The sequence below is a fragment of the Toxotes jaculatrix genome, chromosome 7 (assembly GCF_017976425.1).
Source record: "Toxotes jaculatrix isolate fToxJac2 chromosome 7, fToxJac2.pri, whole genome shotgun sequence".
NCBI classification, from domain to species: domain Eukaryota; kingdom Metazoa; phylum Chordata; class Actinopteri; family Toxotidae; genus Toxotes; species Toxotes jaculatrix.
In genome coordinates, this window is record NC_054400.1 from 14,735,664 (window position 1) to 14,757,209 (window position 21,546).

Consider the following 21,546-nt stretch of genomic DNA (forward strand, 5'->3'; position numbering starts at 1 on the left):
TGCTGTTGTTGGATAAAGCTTTAAACATTTGTGTTTGGTGAGAGGGACTGATATCACTGTTACTCCTTCAACAGCGGAAATGTGCATGCTAAGGCTAAAATTATTAAAGCTGTTTTCTCTAAAGTGTGCATTGAAAGTAGCAAGGCAGAAAGTAAGCTGAAGTGAAATTCTCCATTGTTATGTTTTATTTCGCCTCATCTTGAACCCTAGGTAACTCTGTAAAATTCAACAAATTATGTGAACTGTCCCTTTAAATAAAACATAAGACCGTTGATGTCATTTTTATAACTGCGCAGCGTTAGACCGGAAGGAAGTGGGTGTTAGCTGACTGACGTTAGCAAGATACATTTACGAAGTCTGCTGCGGCTTCTATGGTAAATATGACCATTTTTTAAAATCAAAAGCCAGATACAAACACACATGTAGAAAAGCAGCTTTAATAGCCAGTAACTTAATGTATGTATCTTTGACAAGATTTGCAATAATATAGGTAACTTTTAGTTAATGCTAACTAGCTAGCCCGCTCATTAGCCGTGCTGGCTACAATCAAATTACTTCTGTCTGGTTTGAAAGAGACAGCTCAATGTTTTACTTTATATTTAGAAAAAGTCCTACAAATATAACATCGCTTATTATTAGTGCTCTGAAAAGAGGTAGCAGTATCATAGCAAAAGTTTGTAGTACTGTTATGAATTGTCCCTGCCCAGTTAGTCTTTTCATAGCTTTGTCATGACAAGCTAATCAGAAACACTAACGAAGGTAGACAATTCTCTTGTAATTCTAATACTAATGTAATTCTATACTATGAAAGATTAAATTTCATGAAGAAGAACATACGTTTTTATCTTATGTTCTGTTTTGAGTTCATTTGTTCTTTTAAAACTTATATTAACAGTTGCCTCTGCTTTTGAAAGTCTCAGTTTGAAAAGATTTGCTAATCAAACACATGAATCGCTACGTGTGTTCATTCTGCAGCCTAAAGGATAGGGAAGATGATGATGATGTATACTTTTTCTATTCTTTACCAACACTGCATTGATCTTACTGTGGGGCAACAGCCTAATAGTAGCTTATTTCTCTGACCCATAGACCTCCCATAGACTGCCCTGCTGCATTAAATATATTTTTTTTTTTTACCTTTTTTAAAACAGTTAGATGTTTTGTAACAACAAATGGACTTTGGGCTGAGAGTCATGGACTGGTTAAGGAAGTCAGAAAATACTGAGAAACAGGCTAACATTGTTGGATTTGACAGAGAAAAACAATAGCTACAAGTATCTACATTAACCCTTAACCATGCTAATCCAGTGAGATACCAGCCCTGATCCAGGTGTCACTTTATGCTTTATCTTGTTCTGTCTCAGGAAGAGATGTCAGGAGAGAGTGTGGTGAGCTCGGCAGTGCCAGCAGCTACAACCCGGACTACATCCTTCAAGGGCTCCAGCCCTAGTTCTAAGTATGTGAAGTTAAATGTGGGTGGGGCACTGTACTACACTACAATGCAGACGCTGACCAAACAGGACACAATGCTCAAAGCTATGTTCAGTGGAAGGATGGAGGTCCTTACAGACAGTGAAGGTGAGCTGTTTGTGAAAATGTTTTAATTGTATGCTGGCTTTATGTCATCCCTTCACGGGTCGTGATGTGTTGCTGAGTGATGTTTGACCATTTCACATTTATAGGTTGGATCTTGATTGATCGCTGTGGGAAACATTTTGGAACAATCCTTAACTATCTTAGAGATGGGGCAGTGCCACTCCCAGACAGCCGACGGGAAACTGAGGAACTGCTCGCTGAGGCCAAGTATTACCTTGTCCAAGGCCTAGCTGATGAATGTACAGCTGCCTTACAGGTACCATCACCACAGAGTTAACTTTTCAGATCCATTACTAAGTCTTATTTCTTTGGAATAATTTCTGAAATACCTAAGCATTCCACCTAAAAAGGAGAGTTTTTAATTTGAGTTTTAAATTAAGTTTTTATTAAATAATTCATAATGCTGTAAAGTATTAAGTTTTAGTTCATTGTGATTATCCGAGTGGGGACTGTATAACCTTCATTATCTTTACTACTGTATTCCTTCCTTTTATTATGTACTGTATGCTGCAGATCTATAAGTGGACCTTTTTTTTTTTGTTTTTAATGAAAAAATGTTTTCCTCTAGAACAAAGAAACGTATGAACCCCTTTGTAAAGTGCCTCTGATGACATCATCTAAAGAAGAGCAGAAACTCATTGCAACATCTAATAAGGTATATCATGATGTTTTTCTCCACAATGTGCTGAATTTCTAGTGTTCAGCATTAAGAAAAACTTGTCATTTAGATTTTTCCTTAAAAATACAAATGTCTTTGTCCTCACAGCCAACTGTCAAACTGCTGTATAACAGAAGCAACAACAAATACTCATATACCAGGTGAGTCCTCTTCAACTGACATCAGGAGCTAACATGTCTAATTTAAGAAGGACCAGAATGTGGTGACATCCTGCAAGTTGTCTTAATAATTGACTGTCCTGTAACTCCCCAAACACCCCCCCCCCCAGCAACTCTGATGACAACATGCTGAAAAATATTGAGCTGTTTGACAAGCTGTCACTGCGGTTCAACGGTCGGGTCCTCTTCATCAAAGATGTGATTGGGGATGAGATCTGTTGTTGGTCATTTTATGGCCAGGGTCGAAAGATTGCTGAAGTGTGCTGCACCTCCATTGTTTATGCCACAGAAAAGAAGCAGACAAAGGTAAATAATATATGTTTTTAATGTGCTCACTCTGAAAAATTGGTTCCTTTTTTTGAGCATTCTGTATGTTGTTTAAATGTATGTCTAATCTTTTGTGCAACACTTGACTCCTTTCCTAGGTTGAGTTCCCTGAGGCACGCATTTATGAAGAGACCCTCAACATCCTCCTGTATGAGTCCCATGATGGGAGGGGCCCAGACAATGCCCTGCTGGAGGCCACGGGAGGCGCTGCAGGACGGTCTAATCATCTGGATGAGGACGAGGAGCGGGAACGAATTGATCGAGTTCGTAGGATTCATATCAAACGACCTGATGACCGCACACACCACCACCAGTGACCTTCCTCTCTCAACCCGTCAGCCTGTGTCTCTGACCCTGGACAGTCTTTGCACCACTCCTGTGCCTTACAACACCCAGCGCCTCTCTTTCTCACTTCCACTCTTATTTTACCAGCTTTCTCTTGGAGACTACTATGACATGAGTGTCAAACAACAGTGTGTAGTGGTGAAGTGATTTTGTGCGTGTTTGTGTATTCACTTGTCGTTTTTGTTGCGTGGTCTGACAAGCTGTGATGTTTGTTTGTCATGACAGCTCCTTTCACTATATATTTTCTGCTAGAGTGCAGAAGCCCATAGACATGGATGTTTGCATTCAGCATTGCAGGTGACCACAGTTTCACCTGAGCATGTGAAGAAAATACAAATAATACTGTCAGTTTACATTTGCTAATTGAGGTCCTAACTAGATTACATCCAGGAGATCAAGAATTATATCAGGTAAGCAGCTACAAATTAATTTACATTATTTTTGCTTCTCCTTATTGAGGTCCTGACGGGTCCACTGTAAGGTCATCAGTGGATGAACCAGGTGTTGTACACAGCGGGGCCACATGGTGGCACTGTTTTACTCTTAGAAGATATTACCAAGGCTATTTTGTAGCCTGCAGATAATAGCAATTAAACCTTTTTTTTTTTTAACTTTAATGATTTTTTGATACAGTTAAGATATCACAGGTGGATGCAACATTTCGATGTAGTGCTTCTGCCACATTTAGTTTTAACATCGTGCATTTTCCTTTCACTTCACTAAATGATTATTATTTTCAGTGGAGGGAACCTGAGCTGTGACCTGAGGTGTTAAATGTACCGAGGTGATTGAATGATGGATGCTGAGGTTGAAGTGAATGGCTGCAACGAGAGATCTCCCTGGCAGGAAGGGAATCCTGTCTACAAGCTTTTAACAGGGAGAGAAATTAGACCTGTCTTTCATGGCTGCATTCATCAGAGAATGTACTGTTTGCACACAATAGGTTTAAGTTGAAATATGTCTAACAATCGCAGTACTTGTAGGTCTGTTGTACAAAAGTGAACATATATGTATGTTTTATATTTATACCTACTTTATCACAAATAAATTTCTACAAACATTCTTTTGTTCTGTTTTTAATTCTCATAATCTCATAAATAGTGAACATATAAAATTATGATACATATGGCTTCATTGTTCAGAAATCAGAATTACACATTCTTTGAAGCAGTTTATGAGTGATGTTGAGTGTATTGTACTCCAGATTTATAATGTTTGACTTGAACTGAAGTGCTCAAACACAGAATGATGGTAATTTAATAATCATGGGTGAAAAAGTACTTGTGATTGTTGACTATTCTGTAATGATAAAAAAAAAAATGTTGCTGTCCAGCAAAACTCATCCAGGGTTCCTAAAGTTCAGCTCAGGCACAGACATGTTGATATTCTCTTTAGGGGTCTCCTGATGAAATATGCAGGGGCTTCTTGTGTGTCTCCTCCTCAGCCCTACATGTTATGTTGTTACCGTGTCCGAGCCCGAGTGGCAACCTGCAGGGACAGTTTGATTCAAACTGGTATCTCTTCATCTGTAGATTAATTTTAGATCAGAGCTTCAAATAACACATCGGTACATAAGTTGTTCATCAGACTAGGACTCAACTCACCACCATCAGGTGTCCGTTCTTGGCCTTGTATACCATGGGCTCCTGCCCGGTGCTGAAGTCCACTGCACCCTCTTTCCCTGCCTGGATTTCAATCTTGATACTAAGAATCAATGCAAACCGATTTAGATTAATGCATGCATTAAATTTACCCTTTACATGTCTCAGATGCACACTCACCTGCCCTGAACCACTTTGACCGCATTTTGTTTGTTAGCAATAACACTGAGTTTCGTTATAAACTCAAACAAGTGGTCACACTGCATCACCAGATCCCCCTGAAACACCCACAGAGTAAAATACAATCAGTCAAAACAAACTTAAATTAAAAAACATCCTTTAATATGTGACATTTTAGAAATTTCCAACTGAAAATCTTTGATGACTTCTCTGTGTTAATGAGCTGCATGATTCAAGTGTTTTCTTTGTCTTTGATAATTTCCATTACTTGAACATCAAAAGATTTAAATAAGTGCCATGTTTGTGCAAAAGAGGCAATTCACCCACATACCTTCTGTTTAGGGTCCTCACATGTTATGTGGAATACAATCATGCCATCAGTCAAATTACTGACTGAAATACCTGCAGCGAGTAAACACAATATTTAACCAAATACGAAAACATCCTTGGTGGCAGGTAAATTGTATATTGTCATATTGATGTGACCTTTGAGAGAGGTGTACAGCACTCTCTGTTTGATCTTGGCTTCCTCTACCACATAGGCAGCTGTCTGGGTGAGGATGAGCTGTCGCGGCCTTGGTTTGAAACCATTCCTGTCATACTTGATTACTGAGATGCTGTACTACAGAAACACAAAAGACAACACAGTGAGCTGTGTGTGATGTGATGCTGTATTTCCTCTGGCCGTGTTGTGGCATTTTATTACCTTGATGTGCTCATTGCGAATCATCTGGAGAACCCTCATGTTTATGTCTTGTTCACCTAGAGATATTAAATGATGTAAAGGTGAATGTTCAAAATAAACATGACATCATGGGAATGCATCTGATACTTACTGATTCTAGTGTCTGCAAAAGGTTGAGCGACACTTTGTGGATAGCTGTCCTTTTTGCCCTTGAAGATGGTGCTGGTGACAAGCTTTAGCTGAAGCTGAGGGGGACAAAAAATACAAAGTGGATCACGACAAAACTAACACATGATGATGCAGTCTTACACAACATGTTTGACATGAGTTACCTGTGCTTTTCTCTGGGGTGTGATTCCTCTTACGTATTTCCGCACCATTAGACGATAGTGAAGCTTGCGCAGAATCTCGGATGTCTGACAAGAACAGAAACATGCACAGAGAAAAAATAGCTTGTAGTCACTTTGTTTTTAATGCGTTTTACAATGAAGCTGGTTCATCATTGTACCTCAGTGAGCACAGCTGGTGGGGAAAGCCAGGTGGTTTTATCCAAAACAGTCTTCGGCAGATTGTCCTTGAGCCGGTTCAAGTAACTTTGTCTCACAAAGGCCAGGTACTCTGAGTTATCTGTGGTTTTTGCTTGCCCTCTGGTCATGTAACCTTTGATGAATCTGATACAGGTTGTTAAATATTGAATTAGTAAAAATGTGACACTAACCCTGAGAGGAGCTGAATAATGATATGGTATCACTTTCATTTCTTACTTCTTGATGACTTTTACAGCCCAGGCACGCTTCTCTCTCTCCTTCCTCGCCTGCACTCCTCTCCAACAAGTTTCAATCTTAGTGGCTGAGGAATGTAAACAAATGTATATATGTAATTTTCTTTTACTTACATAACAAAGCAGAACAGTACATCATAGTTTAGATTGTGTGTTGTGGCAGTTACCAGCTTCTTTTTGTTTTCTGAATTCTCCTTTCGCCTTGTATCCCTTGTATTTGGCCTGGAGTCTTGTTGCTGCAAATTCAGAGCATAAACTGAAATTGGTGTGCAGGTAGTGATGATTGAAAGATTTTCATAACTGATTTTCACTCACCGAGTTCATGTTTACATTTCTCATAAGCGTCCTCTGTCGCATAAAGTGTCCTTGGATGACGGATGAATATTTTGGTACTATAAACAATGGGGGAAAAAAATGTTTTTGGTTACTCCTGGCTAAAAGTGCATTTGCTCTGTTGTATTTATGAAGTGGTCTCCTCACCGCCCCATTTTGTATTCATTTGGCAGGTAGCCCAGATGCTGAACCAGCACTTCCACTCCATCGGCAGGCACTCCTCTCCAGTGAGGCCAAGTGGCCGGGCACAGCGGTTTATATCTGTAAGATGCAGCAAACAACCCATTCAGCGTGTTTTAGATGTAGCACAAAGGACTCAATCAATTCCATTTTTTAAGTGTAAAAATCGAGTGTAAATTTCAAACTCTGCTCCTTTGTACCTCTTTAAGAAGACTTCATATTTGCGCCTGTAAGCAAAACCAGCTCGTCTGACCCTGAGGTGCTCCATCAGGCCCAGGTACTTCACCTGGTGCCTGATCAGGGCTTCATCAAATTGACCTGTGATTGACAAGGATCAAATTCAAATATCTTCATTCTGTTTACAAAACAGCCACGTGCCATCTATTAATTAAAGTACCTGGCTGCTTGGACTCATTGGATTTAAGACAGCGTATGTACCAGGCCTCTTTAGCCATGAGGATCTCTGTCAGCTTCAGCAGGCTGCTCTTAAACTGGGTCGCCACCTACAGACACAACATGAGGGTCATAATCCCCAACAGTTCATCTGTCAGATCCATATGGCTTAATGATGACACAGTCAGACTGCCACTGACTTGACAAACATGACCCGTCTTTGTCTCAGTGGTCACTCTAGGTAATATAAACCACTTACATTATTCACACTTACATTATTTTTTCTCTTTAAATACACTGCAAAAATGTAAACAAACCAATGTATATCACATATGTTTCATGTGGGCTACAGTCCTTTATTCAGTGAAAAAAAAGATTTTGGATGCTTTCAAATTTCATTACCCAAAAAAACTCCCTTTCCTTTTCCACTCTAGAAAATGCCTAATTAAAAATAGATAGATAGATAAATAAATAAATAAATAAATCTATGTTACAGGCTTTTATATGGCGCATTAATATACTGTGCTACAGTATAGTACAGTATAGTACTGGTGATGATATAGTATAGTGATACAGTTGAGGGGTGTGGAGAGCCAACCATGGTGAGCACTCACTGTTTCTGGTCTTCGCCTGCTGTCTGGATCCATGGTGGAGAAGCACTCTCTGACTATGGCATTTTTTGACTGACACATCAGCTATGAGAAGGTGGGATAACACACACACACACACACACACACACACACACACACACACACACACACACACACACACACACACACACACACACACACACACACAATCAATGCACATTTACCATAATGTTGATGCTTAAGCGTTCATTTGCCAAATATCTATTACCCTGTTATTTTATTTACATATTTTAAAAACTAAGTCTCCTCTCCAGTGCATGTCGTCTGTTTCAAATTATATAAACTTACATCTTTTATGTTTCTGTATAACAGGTCATTATTTTTGTCCAGGAAACCTTGGATGTCACAGCAGCAAAAAAAAAGAAAGAAAAAGAAACATTAGGAGTCATAGGGCTGTTGGTCAACTGAAAATAGATGTTTGAGGGCCTGAGATTGTGGTTCCTTTTACCCACAACACAGTAGGTGACCTCCCCAGCATAGTGCAAGAGACGGAAATCTCCCCTCTCCAGAGTCTTACGTGTCATTTTGTCAGCCAGTTTGTGCCTGCAGTCAAAGAGGTGAAGAGAGATGACAGAGGGATGAAGAGTGAGAGGCTTTATAGACGAATCCTAATCCTCCGGCTCTATCTGCTCACTGTCAGCTCAGTCACAAGACACCAGTCAGCACAACACTGATGCTCACACAGTTTCATTTAGATGGAGCTTTTATTTAATTGAAACATCTGGTTAATTACCAAATGTGAAGGTGACCTGATAAAAAAAATTGACTGCCAAATGCAAAAAGTAATAAATAAAAATAAAACCCCAAAAAGTTTCGAGTTTTTATTTCTAAAAATATAAAGAAAATGTCAATGTATTCACTTGTGATTTTCTTTTAGATTGTTTGGTAAGTTAAGTCAACTCACGTGACAAAGTGAGGGTGGTTTCCCATCTTCTCTTCCAGTCTCTCCAGGAAAGTGAGATCTGTGGCATCTCCTGGTCTCAAACATTCCTCATCCTGAAAGATATTTATTAACACTGACCATAGTTTCACATGGAACAGTTTGCTTTCTAAGCTGCTGGACAGGCTTCAAGGTCTATTTCAGCAAGTACACACCAGTATTGATATGATTCCTCTGTGTCTCTCCTCAACCAGATCACAGATGATCTTGTTATTGAAGAATTGTACTGGCTCCCACTGTGGAAAGGTTATAAAACAGACTGTGAATGAAACTCTATTTAATACAAATTAAAATGAAAACACTATTATTCCTTAACAGTTAACAGGATTACCTCAATATCCTCTGCTTCATATTCTTCCTGCTCAGCTTTGAGAGTCAGCTGGATAAAAAGCTGCTGCAGTTTCTCGTTGCAGTAGTTTATACAGAACTGCTCAAAACTGAGGAAAAAAGTCAGCACATGTAGTTCACTTAGAATATATTCAGAACTGGTAACATTTTTCCCAAATGGAAAAATCAATTATAATAACTTAATATTTTACAAAACAGCCTTCATCACATTATCTTGCTGATCTAAAATGAAGAAAATGGCTGCCTACCTGTTTACATAGAACACCTCAAACCCATATATATCCAGAAGCCCTATTACAGTCTTTCTTGAGGGGTCCTGATAAAAACAAACAGATCAGAGTAAAGTCAGTACAAAGTCATCTTAACTGACTTCCATTTGTCATTTGTGACACTCTCTCCTTCTCACCTTGTTCTCCATGGACTCATTGATCCTGTTGACCAGCCAGGTGAAGGTCTGTCCATAGATGGCTTTAGCCAGTGCGTCTCTGGCATAGATGGCGTGATCAGTTGTGAATGGGCTGAGGACCTTTACGGAGAGACAAAAATAATGGCTGTTTTTCAAACACAATATGGAAAGTTTTCTTCAGCCTTATCACAAAAAACCCCCAAAACTAAAGTACTCTTTGAAATGCACGCACCTGATCTTTTTTGGCTTCAATCTTCCGGTATGTCAAGCCCTCTTGGAGACTGTGAGCATCAATACCTAGTAGCTGCAAAGAAAAATAACATTAAGCAAATTTCTTTGTTGACTTTTTGTAATCATGCTGTGTATATGAAGAATAACTTGGGCTATTTTCTTACATTTGAGACCCAGCGCAGCTCTGCGTTGTTGTTCAGGAGGGCATGGCCTTTACTGTCCGAGTCAAACTGAACGTTCCCCAAATGGAGGACGCTTGCAACAATCCCAAACAAGTGCTGCACAGAATAAATGTTTTGAGGGCAATGCAACATGACAAGGAAAGAGCGAGTGGTTTAAATCAGAGTATCAGCAACAGCATCCAACTTACATTAGTGTTAATCTGATCAATGTTGATGATTTGCAGTGCATTTTTGACTGTTTTCCAGTCATTTCTGTCATTAATGGAAGACACAGTGGCACACTCTCCCTGTCAGAGAGAGTAAACACGGTAACATAATGTCAGAGTGCTATTGTCTCACAGATCTCATTTATTAAAACATGGTCACTGACTTATACATACTTGGGTTAGATAGTAGTAATGCTGGCAGTCTCTCTCCAGGCCCAGCTGGTGCAGCAGGTCCTCCTCTCCTCCCTCCACTAGCTGGTAGAAGATGTGGAAGTTTCTCTCCCCATGATTCTGATGCACGACCCTCGACTTCTCCAGCAGGTAGTTCAGGATATGGCCTCCGACAGCATCCCCCTATGGGCATCATGATCCTAAAGATAGCAAATCTACAACTTGCAGAAAAACATAGCCTATGCTCCAACCCAAGTAAGTTACTACTCATCAAGTATTTTGCTGAACTTTCTCCTGTAATTTCTTTTATGTTTTTTATGAATAAATGTATCCTTTAAGTCATTTTATGGTGAAACTTGAACTGCCATTTTTATTTTACATATTTCAACCATCCACAAGTTACCAAATGCTTCCTGAGTATTTATTCTAGAAGGTGGGCTACAGAGGAGATTAAATTCTGGTTTCTTGGCACATTTTTAGGAACCTATGGATGATATTGATATTATGATTTTAAAACAGGAGAACTATACTTAAAGGGCTCTAATAAACAAGCTGATTTTTTCTTTCTCATTTATAATTTATTAATACAGTTCTTGGAAGCACTTCTGTGAATTTGCCACCTGATCCTTACCTGGCTGTCAAATTGAATGTCCATGTACTTCCCAAACCGACTTGAGTTGTCATTTTTCAGTGTTTTGGCATTCCCAAAAGCCTGTGGGAAAACACAACAATCACACAGAACAATTCATGTTAGCACGACCTGCTTTTTGGTATGTCATTACAACGATGTAACATTAAGTGACACTCAGACCTCGAGGACAGGGTTGGACATGAGCATTTTGTCCCTGACAGTGTTCAGTAGAGTGGTGCTCGGACAGCTGACAGCATAATACTGCAGGATCTTCTTGGAGGCCTCAGTCTTCCCTGCTCCACTCTCACCAGAGATGAGGATGAAGTGATTGTTGAACTCTGTCAGCATGGTGTGGTAGGCATTGTCTGCCAAGGCGTAGCTGCAAGGAAGCAGAGCAATCATTATACTCCACACACGACCTGTGATGAACCAGGCTACATCAAGAGCTAGTTAGATGTTTAGGTCAGGTATGCTTGTGTTCATAGACACTTACTGAGCAAATGCCCTCATATTCATATTTCAGATGCAGATTATACACTCACATGTGTGGTGGAAGCTCAAAAAAGTTGACACCCATGTAGAGATCCATCTGTTTCTTATTGTAGATGTCCAGCTCTTTGTAGGGATTGACTGACACTAACAAAGTTCCAATGTAGGTCTTAAAGAAAGAGATAAAACTCTTAATATTTATTGTGAAACTGGACAAGCATTTGTTGACAGCAGTGTTCAGACAGTCCTTTCCCAAACTCACATAGATGAGATCCTTGCTGAAACGTTTCTTGAGGTTGCTGAGGAAGGCTGCCTCTGTGGTATCATCCAGAAGGACAAAATCCTGGATCCCCACCCGGTCCCTGGCAGTCAGGGCACCCTCCATGTCCAGCTGACCCTGTGCAACAAGTGGTACCAACCATAAGGAAGCTAAATGCACAGCCTCAGAGCAGCAGGAGTAACTTCCAAAAATCTAAATCCCTGGCATCATAATCTGCAGATTTCTGTATTTCTAAAACCATTACACTTTCAACGCTTCACAGTCATAAAGAGTTTGTTTGAGTTGATAACTTTATGAATTTATGTATTAATCAGTTAGATTAGTCCTGAACTTCAGAGGAAGCAAACTCTGCCAAAGCAACAATAACAAGTGTAACACAGTTTTGCATGCATGACAATGATATCCAAATTCTCAGCCATGTATTTTGACAAATGCGGCTGGATGAATGAATGTGTGAATAAATGGCTCTGTGGGGGAGGACGGCAGTGAAAAAAGCACCAAAAAAAGCACAAACATGGTCCCTGTTAGTTCAATTGAAATAAGAGGTCTAGAGGTCCTATGTGTCTTTGAAGCAAAGCTCTGTGATTGTGCAGACGAACAGACAGAAGCTAATGATCACTACACAGCACACAGGGACCTTGGCTGGCAGCCCATAGTTCACTAGAGCTGACGCACCAAGCAAACATAACACAGTGTGCAAATGGACTCAGGGAGCCCAAAACAGCGGCACATTTAAGAAGCATAGTGGGAAAAATTCCACCAATCTGTTTTGCATTCTCAGCACCAACACTTAGACCAAAGGTTTTCACAGCTTTTGTTGGTTTTGTGTTTTTTTTCTCTCTCTCTCTCCTTTGGAAGCAGAAGTCCTTTGATTCTCAACTCTCTCTGTAAAAACATTAAAAAAGATAATCCATTGGATCTAATTGACACAAAGCCCTCCGTTCCCCCTCCTCCCCTGCTTCTATCCTCCGCCTATGGCCCTCATTTCTTCTGAGAAAGGCCAAGTGTTTTTGTCCTGTAAATACCACGGAGCAGAGACAAAAAAGACGTCTTTAAAATGCAGTCTACAATCCATTACACATATTCCCCCTGCATATCCATTCAGTAATTATTCATTAGAAAACATTTAACGTCACAGTGAATTTCACACTAGGCAGTCGAAACACAATAGGGGAGATTTGGCCTATTTTGGGGTGAGGAGTTGGGGAGGGGTTGGCTGTACAGAGGAAGGGTGAAGGCGAAGGAGGGGAGAGGAGGGGAGCAGTATTTGTCTGATCTGAGAACCTCTGAAACGGGGCCATCTTGAGACAACGGGACAGACTAAATAGTGCAGTAACGGTCTGTGCCCCGCTGCTTGCTGTGACACTCATTTAGTGTGCCCCGAGGGCGAACAATAGAGGCTTGTTCTTAGCAATCCTGTGCTGTAATTTGGACTTCATTACTTTGCTCACACGGGGCCCCATGGAAGGATAGAGGAGGCTAGTCAGATGAGAGTGTTTTTTTCCACCTGTCAGCCCCACACCCCCAATGCTCTCACCCCTCTCCCCAACAATACCCCTCACCCCGTGTCCCCACCAATAACCCTCACCCGACCCCCTTCCCATAGCGACCCCCCCCCCCCCCCCCCCCTCCCCTCTCTCACCCACCCACTTTAAGCCAATGAGACAGGTGAACAATATCATTGAAGGAACCCTTTTTTGGACGTCAGAATCAATCTGGCAATGTAATGGCAGTGGTGCTGGTGTGGGGTATCTGTGACACCCCCTTTCTTCATGGGAACAAACTTCTCTCAGGGCAGCACAAGCAGACAATATGCTGGGACAGCGTGACTTAGGGATCTGCCATACAGTATTACAAGTAATAACACAAACAGATAAGCCCCTGTCAAGTGGAGGATTGATGAATTTTGGTGGTGATAATAGTGCCAAAGTTTTAGGTTTTCATTCACGGTGCTGACCAAATCGAAAGGTTTGTTAGTTTCCAGTGTCCTGCAGGTATTTCTTTTTAAGAAATCTGTCTGCAGCATGCAGAAGTGTTTCTAATGACAGTGTGCAAGAAAGGCTTAATACTGAATGGGCATTCAGACTTTCTTGTCCAGGAAGACAAAGCACGTCTGAGTTGATAAAAGCACCTGGCTATAGAAAAAAGATTTCCTCACACGCGTGCTATTAGTAGCTTTGTATGATACAAACCAAGTGGTCTGGATTGTAATTCTAGTTATAATTAAACAATCGACAGCCCAATCTGATGCGCAGCGGAAAGAATGATTATGTAATGAATCCACGAAGCCATTGTCAGATCAGGTGAATTGCCTTGCTACCTCAGAGCACAACCAATTGTATTTTAATTAAGAGATGGTCCCTCATCTTGGTCTAGAGTGTCAGTGTTGCCTGAAACAGAGTGACCTCATCTGTGTGAGAAGGAGAAGTAGCTTTAGACGAGGGAGGGAGGGAGGTGGGGAGAGGGGAGCTGCTTCTAAGACACATCAATTTACCATCTAAGTAACAGCAAAGTTTATCTCCCTCCCTCTTAAAGAGGATTCAACCTGATTATCTGGAACACTGGTAAAATCTCCACTTGACCCTACAGGTCTTCATATGTTAGTACAACTAAAAGTTGTACTTTTGGTTCTTGGTTTCTACTCACCAGGGCCCTGTTTCCCAAAAGTGTCTTGAAGCATTAGTTCACCATTTTTGGCAAATTAGCTGCCAGCAGCCAGTTAGCTTAGCCTATAACAAAAACTGGAAACAGAGGGAAGCAGCTGGCTGGGCTCAATCTGAAGGTCACTTAAATCTGCTTATCTGCACCACTAAAGCTCATATTGTATCTTGTTGGTTTAATTTGTATATAACAAAGTGTAAAAACAGGAGCAGTTGCCAGGCAAAGAGTTAAAAACTCCAGGAAGTCACTGCTCCCAGCCCAGAAATAGTCCAAGACATAACTCCTTGTAAAAAAGCAAATTATAATTTTTATACTTTGGATTGTTTAGGGACCAATCAAATGAGCTTTTGTTTGTTCAAACTTAACAGAAGGTTATGAGAGGGCTATTAATCATCTCATCTAACTCTCCACCAGAAAGCAAGCAAAAGTACTGTTAGACTAAAAGATGATAAGCCATCTTAGCCCATAGACTTTCAATGGGACTAAGACCATTTTAGCCTGAAGATGCCTTTGGAAAGGTCTCAACACCACCCACAGAACACAGAGTCACACTGAACTTTCAAGCTCATCAACTCTGAAACTGTTTGACGACACCAACAGTATCTGAACTGAAGTAAGCAGTTTGAAACAGAACAAAACCATCTGTTTGGTGGTAAAGAGAACACAGGACAAATTTTTTACTACACAAAAGAAACTCAAACCTGCATCTCTGTAGTTGTATTATTCTGCTGTCAGATGTAGAATCTCAATGAGGATCCACACTGGAACAAATTTCCTCCTCTCCAGAGACGTTAGACAAGAATAGCGGGTCCTCCTGTGTCTGCCTGCATGGAGACAATCAGTGAACGTGTACACTCTGGATTGTTGACAGTAGTCCAGATTGACTAATAATACTGATGACACCTCTCTGCTCTTTCTAGTGGCTCATTCGCCCAGCATGCTGTTCAGTGTCGGTGATGCTGAGTTGAGGCCTGTGCGCACCAATGCTTCTCCACACCATCCCATCCCAGGCTCAGGCCACTGTGGGCCAGGTGCTTAATCATTCATGTCGTGGGAGGTGGAGGGACAGAGATCTTATTCAGTGCTTACCTGGGTATCTACTGCTCTACTGAGTGTAACATAACGATACAGAAACAAGATCCAAACCACACCAATCCAACCATCCCCCTTTCCTTCTCTCCTTCTTCTCTGTCTCTCCTTCTCACTGCCTCTAAGCTCCATTACATCACTACCAAAAGCAAAAAAGCCCCCAGTCTCTTTCTCCCTTCTGGTACATTCTAGGTCTAGTTACTGATCTTTGATTAGGAGGATACATTACCAACTAAGCGCCAGCTGCTTTATTACTCAGTATAACAATGCTAGTAAGGGGAGCATCATTGTTTAGAGCTGCAGTCTGAGCTGCCATTGCGTCGCACTTCAGTAGAATGCTGCTGGGTTGATGCCCATGTGCAATTACCTAATTTTTTGCTTGGGTGAAAACAATTAGCAGATAACAGTGTCTCTCATTGAAAGTCCTCTGATAGCATTCAAATGTCAGATGTTTGAGTGTTTTTCACACTTGCATGAGAGAGTTGGCAGAAAAATGGGGAATGACATGCAACAAAGATCCTTGGCCAAACCTGAACTGGGAACATTGCGTTTTGTGGTCATCACCTCAAACCCATAGGCCACCAGTGTGCCCCCTTAAGTCTTTAATTGGACTTCAACTGCAATTAGCTGTACTCAACGTGGAGTTGAGTACAGCTCTGTTGGAGCCAAATGAAACACACAGACTTAGACATAAAACTTATTATAATAATTATATAATATAAGCTAAAAGTCACCAAACAAACTAAATAATGAAATGACATTAATGAGCCTGGACTTTGTTTTAAGGCGAAGGATATAAAACTATTAGAGAGATTTGGTGCAATATTTCTAATTTCTTGTGAACATTTTCTACAGAGCCAATAGCTAGTTTTCTTCTGTGTACAAAAATGATCATGCCTTAAAATACCTGCACCCAGTGGTGAGATACTGGGTGTGAGTAATAACATGTTAACCTGTGTAACTTGGTAACCACCATTAGAAAGCACACACTCTCCAAGGTAACACAGGTGTCCATTTTCTCTGCTCTGGTGACCTAAATGTTTGAAACGCTCAGGTTTCATCCATTTTATGGATTGATTAATGTTTGGAAAGCTTTCAGTCAATTGGCCATAACGGGTGACCCGTTGAGTGTTCAGCATATCTGAATTATTCACTCTCCACTCCAGAAAAGTTGTCAAGGTTACCTCTGCCATCGTCCCACCTCTCCCCTGGCCCAGCGGCCCAGCAATGCTTGTCCAATCTTAACAAGCTTTGTGCTACCCACTGGGCTCTGATTCAGCACGAGACCCGGCAAATCCAATTACACAGGAGTCAGAGAGGTTGATTTTCCCATTATAGATTCCATGCTGAGAATGAGAGCTGATGATAACACTCACATCACACCACTACTGCCCCCTCTCTCTTTCTCTTCTCTCCTTCTCATTTTGTCTCCATTTCACTGTGTCCCTCCCTTTATTTCTCCCTCTCTTCCTATCTAATTCCTCTTTTCCCAAAGACCTTCTTTCTTCCCCCTGTCCCTTTCTTTGGATCTCTCCTTCTTTCATAGTCCATTATTCTAATTTTTCAGAACAGCGTAACGAAGGCTGGGCCCCGTCATCATTTCAGCCTCAAAGTGCTGGGTCAGTGAGGTTACTTCATACCCTACATTGTTTATTTTTTCTTAAAAACAAGAATAATGTACATAGCACATCATTCTGTCTGCCTCATAACTGTGATTTCTTATTCTGTCCCATTTTTTATGTGCTGTAGCTTTAAATATCTAATTGCAGTACATTTAATTTGACTTCTTCCTTAACACAGTACCCACCACAAATAAAATACTTGTCAGGCTGGATAACCTCTGATGGGTCACTGCAAAAACAAAATGCAAAGTAATTTAGACAACTTGACTTAGGGGTGTCTGAGTGCCATCCTTAGGGGACACCATGTGCCTGCTGTGCCACATAAAAAGTAAATGAGAGCTCTTTTGGAAATGTTGCTCTTTTACACTCAATCAGCTGTGAAAAAGAAGAGGACTTTTGCTCCATCTTTACCCTTTCAGGCACTAAAAAGGACTGACCTCGCCTCAGGCCAGAGGCTTTGGTGTTGACATAGGCCACTCAGAGGTCAACACCACTGACCCCTCTAAACCCTCAAGATGGGGTCTTCTGTGATCTTTGGGGACAATGGGATTGGGAAGTCCAGCAGTCTTTCCAGAGAAGTCGTCTGCCATCTCGCAGAAGAGAGGATGATGGGACCAGGATTGACCAATACTCTGTCACTGCAGAAAATATCCTATCCTATCCTCAATACAACACTGTGTAATAACTGCACTACAAATTGTCCAAAATGTCCACAGAAAATATTACTTTGAGTAATATTTAAACTTGAAATACTGTTATAAAAACATATTCAAAGTATCAAAAGTATCGATAACGCAGGAAAAATTGACCCTGTGACTGACATATTATTATACATATAAATATACATGAAAGTATAAGTATCTTTAAATCATTCATATATTATTGGATATAACAATACAACATATTTTATAAACTGATCATAAAAGTTGTGTATATAAAATCTTCATCTGTTAAGAAACTACAGTAGTAACCATACCTGTCAGTGAAACAGAGTAAAAAGTATAGTGTTTCACTTTGGGTCCTGGTACTGTGCTTGCTGGCTCAGTGTCCCACTGTCGTAGCTTACTGGGACATTTAAACAGAGCAGAGCCACCTTCACCTCAGCTGCACTGAGTGGCGGTGCAGTGATAAGAATTTTATCTGGATTGCATTTAGTGGAGCTGTGAAACTCTCACCAGATAAAACAGAAACTTGGTTAAATACTGCGAAGGATGAAGTGATATTTTTTTGGTGATTTAATAACTACAGCATTGTTGAGCTGCACTTAAGGTTTCATTGTTCATGCTAGTTCAGATTTTTCAAAAAAGATGTACAAGATGTAAAATGAGCACCTACAGATAGCATTACATGTACAACTTGATAATGGTGTTGCCATTTAATCCCTGTCATGCCAAGACTTCCATCTGCGAAGGTGTAACTACACTGAAACCTGTTGTAAGTTGTCTCTGACTGTCTGACCTTTGACAGGGCAACCCGAAGACTGACAGTCTGGACACTCTTCTCCCTCCAAGTTGAAGCTCCAGTGAGAAAGCACAGTCTTTGGCAGGACACCGATGCTGCTCCTTGGCTAAGCATGGCTGACAGCAGCTTCCTCTGTGTGGCCAGAGGGTCACTCTGGGTGACATGCTGTTCTGGGGGGACACTGTGTCTCTGCCTGCAGAAGAGATTAGAGGGGTGAGCTGACCTCGTTCTCAGAGGGGCTGATGTGTTTTGAGTAAACACTTGGTGCAAGACAAAAACACAGGCTACAAACACAGGCCAATCCTCAGGCGGTGATCCCATTGTTTCCCCATTACTGCTAAACAGGCATGAGTGAGGAGAGCAGTCATTCTGTGTCCCTGAGCTGCAGGGAGTCCTCGTGTCTACCCTGAATACATCACACACAGCCAGGTCAAGCTCTCTGAGCTGCCCACAGGTCATTGCCATAACCTTAATAGTCCTACACGTCACTACCTGGCCATAAATAAATGTTTTTCTAATATCACTATTACGCTGATGTTTACTAAGAGCATGCACAGATACACAGGGAAGGAATAACAGGAAGGTTTCAGAAGCTCAGCACTAAACTGGCAAAAAGAAGGTGACACAAGTACAACAGATCAAAATGGCCAGATAGTGAAGTTTTTGGACTATCAAGTAAAGGAGACTCTCAACTATTGTTTTAGTTGAGTGGCCATTTCTGAGGCTGCAGCTTTAGTAGATATCAGCTTGAGGCTCTTGCATGTCTATTTGTGACAGAGGTTTTTCTTTGTCAGTCCAATTTCGTGTTTTTGTGTTTTGCATATGATGTTATAAACACTCCAAAAGTGTAATACAGCACATTTTACAGAATTTCTGCAGTGTTTATAACCAGCACCAGCAATTGATGATGAAAAGCTGTAATTAACAATTATTTTCTTTATACACCAAGGTGATGTTTGGCAATTTGCAGAAAAAAAAAATACTGAGATGATGAAATAGCTTAAATAACTAATTAATCTAAACTCTAATCAACTAATTGGTACAGCTCTAATAAGATGTTTCTGTTATTTTGTCCACCCCTGCTGCTGGCACTTATCCAGAATAACTGCGAAATGAACAGTGGGTCAGTGTCCTGGTCAAGGACACTTTGGCTGACACTTTGGTGAACCCGGGGCATTTACATACAATGGTCATATTACCAACTAAATTATATCATCATCCTCAACTCTTCATCCACAGTATCTCACACAGTATGAACACACCCTGCTCCACAGTGTCTCTCCTGTTTCCAGATCATAACCCTGCGGGCTTTAGGACCTCCAGGATCTGCTCTCTGAGGATGGTCTTGTTTTTGTCCGTTACGTTCATGCATGTAATCATTGATTGTGCCTATTGTGACAGGCCGATTTACCATCTGTAGGGTCCCATGGGTCTGATACTGCTGTCACTGCCGTCTCCCTACAGACTTTAAGGAATTCCCCTTTAATTTCCGGCCGCAAATTTAATCTCAAACCAGTTTCACATTTAAGACTGGTATTTAAAAAAAAAAAAAAAAACTTCACTTCCTTATTGGTGAGCCACCGTTTTCACCAATGCCCTTCTTTAATGTCTCGTACAATTAGATGATGCTGAAAAATAACTTTTCAAAAAAATAGGGGACCCCCTGGAGCTCACATAGGGACCCCTGGTGGTCCTTGAATGCGAATTCTTTGTCTGAGGAACTGTGAAAAAAATAAATAAATAAACAAACAAATACTAATGCTGGCAGCTGCCAGAAGTTCTTTTCCATGGTGCACACAACTCAGTGAAATGCCCGTTTATAATGAAAGTCGGCGGCTGGAAATTGGATTCTTTTATTTTTGCATTTATATTTCAGCTTGAATGAGTAAATGATTTAACAGTAATTTCTTATTTTCTGGACTGGTTAGTGCACTGTAACGCGTTTCCAACCCAAGACATAACTCTTTCTTTATGCCATAGTCTTTTTTTTTTCTGAAGTGGACCTGCTCTCCAGACGAATGCGAGCCTTTGCCGCCTCCTGCTGCAGCCCACCCGGCGCCCTGCCCTCCCTACGCGCCTCCCCGGCTCTTTTTCCCACTGCTGAGAGGAGCAGGACGCGGCCACAGCGGCGGGAAGCAAATTATCTACAAGCACTTCCCTAAAAAAAAAAAAAAAAGTTCACACTCACTTACACAGATGCCACCACAAGTAGCGACTCACATCGTCTTAGACCTGAACGAGGGAGCTTACTGGGAATAACCTGACAGGAGGATTTAGTGGAGCAAAATGGATATTTAATGATTATTTTTCCTCTTTTTTGTTTAATTCACTTGTTGCTTTGACAGTGCATAGTCTGGTTGTTATTTTAGAATAGTGAGCATTTTTGGCCAAACTTGTCCAATTAGCCTGATCAGGAATTAGGCCTGAACTCGTGTATTTTGAGTTTTATTAAGACGCACAAGGAGCACCTGTGTGCGCACAGGGCGGAGTAAGACAGACAGGGAACTTCCTCTTAGTACATTAACTTATCTCTTCAATGATCATTCGATAAGAGGACTACAATGTCTGGATGGAGTATGGCCTGACTTTTAATGCAACAAACGTGTATCTGGCCGCAGAGGAGGAGCGCACCACAGGCACCACTTTTGGCACAAAGTCCCCAGAAACTGGGAGAAAGATTAAAAAATTAAAAAAAAAGAACCTCCAAAAACTCAAGATCGCTACTTCTGCACTTGCTGTTGGGACTGTGGATGTGATCGGGACTGTTAACAGGCACTGCATTAACAGCAGCTGTCAAACTCATGGGATCCTCCTGCCCCCCGGGCCACTGGGAGCTCCGCTGAGGTCTCCACTGCGCATGTCAGAGAGCTGGACAGCTCCAGAGAGGGAAATTTAAAAACGGTTTTTGGAGAATCAAGTGC

General features: G+C 41.1%; 2 protein-coding genes across 2 annotated transcripts; one reads left to right on the forward strand and one right to left on the reverse strand.

Annotated features, from left to right (window-relative positions):
- The first annotated feature begins 295 nt into the window (after positions 1-295).
- On the forward strand, positions 296-4,159 carry kctd10 (potassium channel tetramerization domain containing 10). The gene is made up of 7 exons (XM_041043122.1): positions 296-374; positions 1,365-1,578; positions 1,683-1,852; positions 2,165-2,251; positions 2,363-2,415; positions 2,544-2,739; positions 2,859-4,159. The coding sequence occupies exons 1-7, from the start codon at positions 372-374 to the stop codon at positions 3,075-3,077; spliced, it is 942 nt and encodes a 313-aa protein (XP_040899056.1). The 5' UTR covers positions 296-371; the 3' UTR covers positions 3,078-4,159.
- Positions 4,160-4,566: 407 nt separating this feature from the next.
- myo1ha (myosin IHa) lies at positions 4,567-11,921 on the reverse strand. Its single transcript, XM_041042003.1, has 31 exons — positions 11,775-11,921; positions 11,566-11,681; positions 11,204-11,402; positions 11,024-11,104; positions 10,396-10,575; positions 10,204-10,302; positions 9,998-10,111; positions 9,835-9,906; positions 9,603-9,722; positions 9,445-9,512; positions 9,180-9,285; positions 9,004-9,084; positions 8,813-8,904; positions 8,357-8,451; positions 8,197-8,243; positions 7,873-7,953; positions 7,263-7,368; positions 7,066-7,183; positions 6,833-6,946; positions 6,668-6,744; positions 6,520-6,588; positions 6,336-6,420; positions 6,080-6,242; positions 5,904-5,987; positions 5,723-5,816; positions 5,593-5,648; positions 5,373-5,508; positions 5,218-5,288; positions 4,887-4,984; positions 4,710-4,809; positions 4,567-4,593 (listed from the first exon to the last, which is right to left on the reverse strand). Exons 1-31 carry the CDS (start codon positions 11,895-11,897, stop codon positions 4,567-4,569), a joined length of 3,072 nt encoding a protein of 1,023 aa, XP_040897937.1. The 5' UTR covers positions 11,898-11,921.
- Between the last annotated feature and the right edge of the window lie 9,625 nt (positions 11,922-21,546).

Excerpts from the sequence above, each read along its gene's own strand:
- kctd10 (XM_041043122.1), top strand. Across the intron at positions 2,252-2,362 it reads TCATTGCAACATCTAATAAG|CCAACTGTCAAACTGCTGTA; the intron begins GTATATCATGAT and ends TTGTCCTCACAG. Across the intron at positions 2,416-2,543 it reads AACAAATACTCATATACCAG|CAACTCTGATGACAACATGC; the intron begins GTGAGTCCTCTT and ends CCCCCCCCCCAG.
- myo1ha (XM_041042003.1), bottom strand. The coding sequence starts at position 11,897 with ATGGAGGGTGCCCTGACTGCCAGGGACCGGGTGGGGATCCAGGATTTT. Across the intron at positions 10,303-10,395 it reads ATTACTACTATCTAACCCAA|GGAGAGTGTGCCACTGTGTC; the intron begins GTATGTATAAGT and ends TCTCTCTGACAG. Across the intron at positions 6,745-6,832 it reads AATGAATACAAAATGGGGCG|TACCAAAATATTCATCCGTC; the intron begins GTGAGGAGACCA and ends CATTGTTTATAG.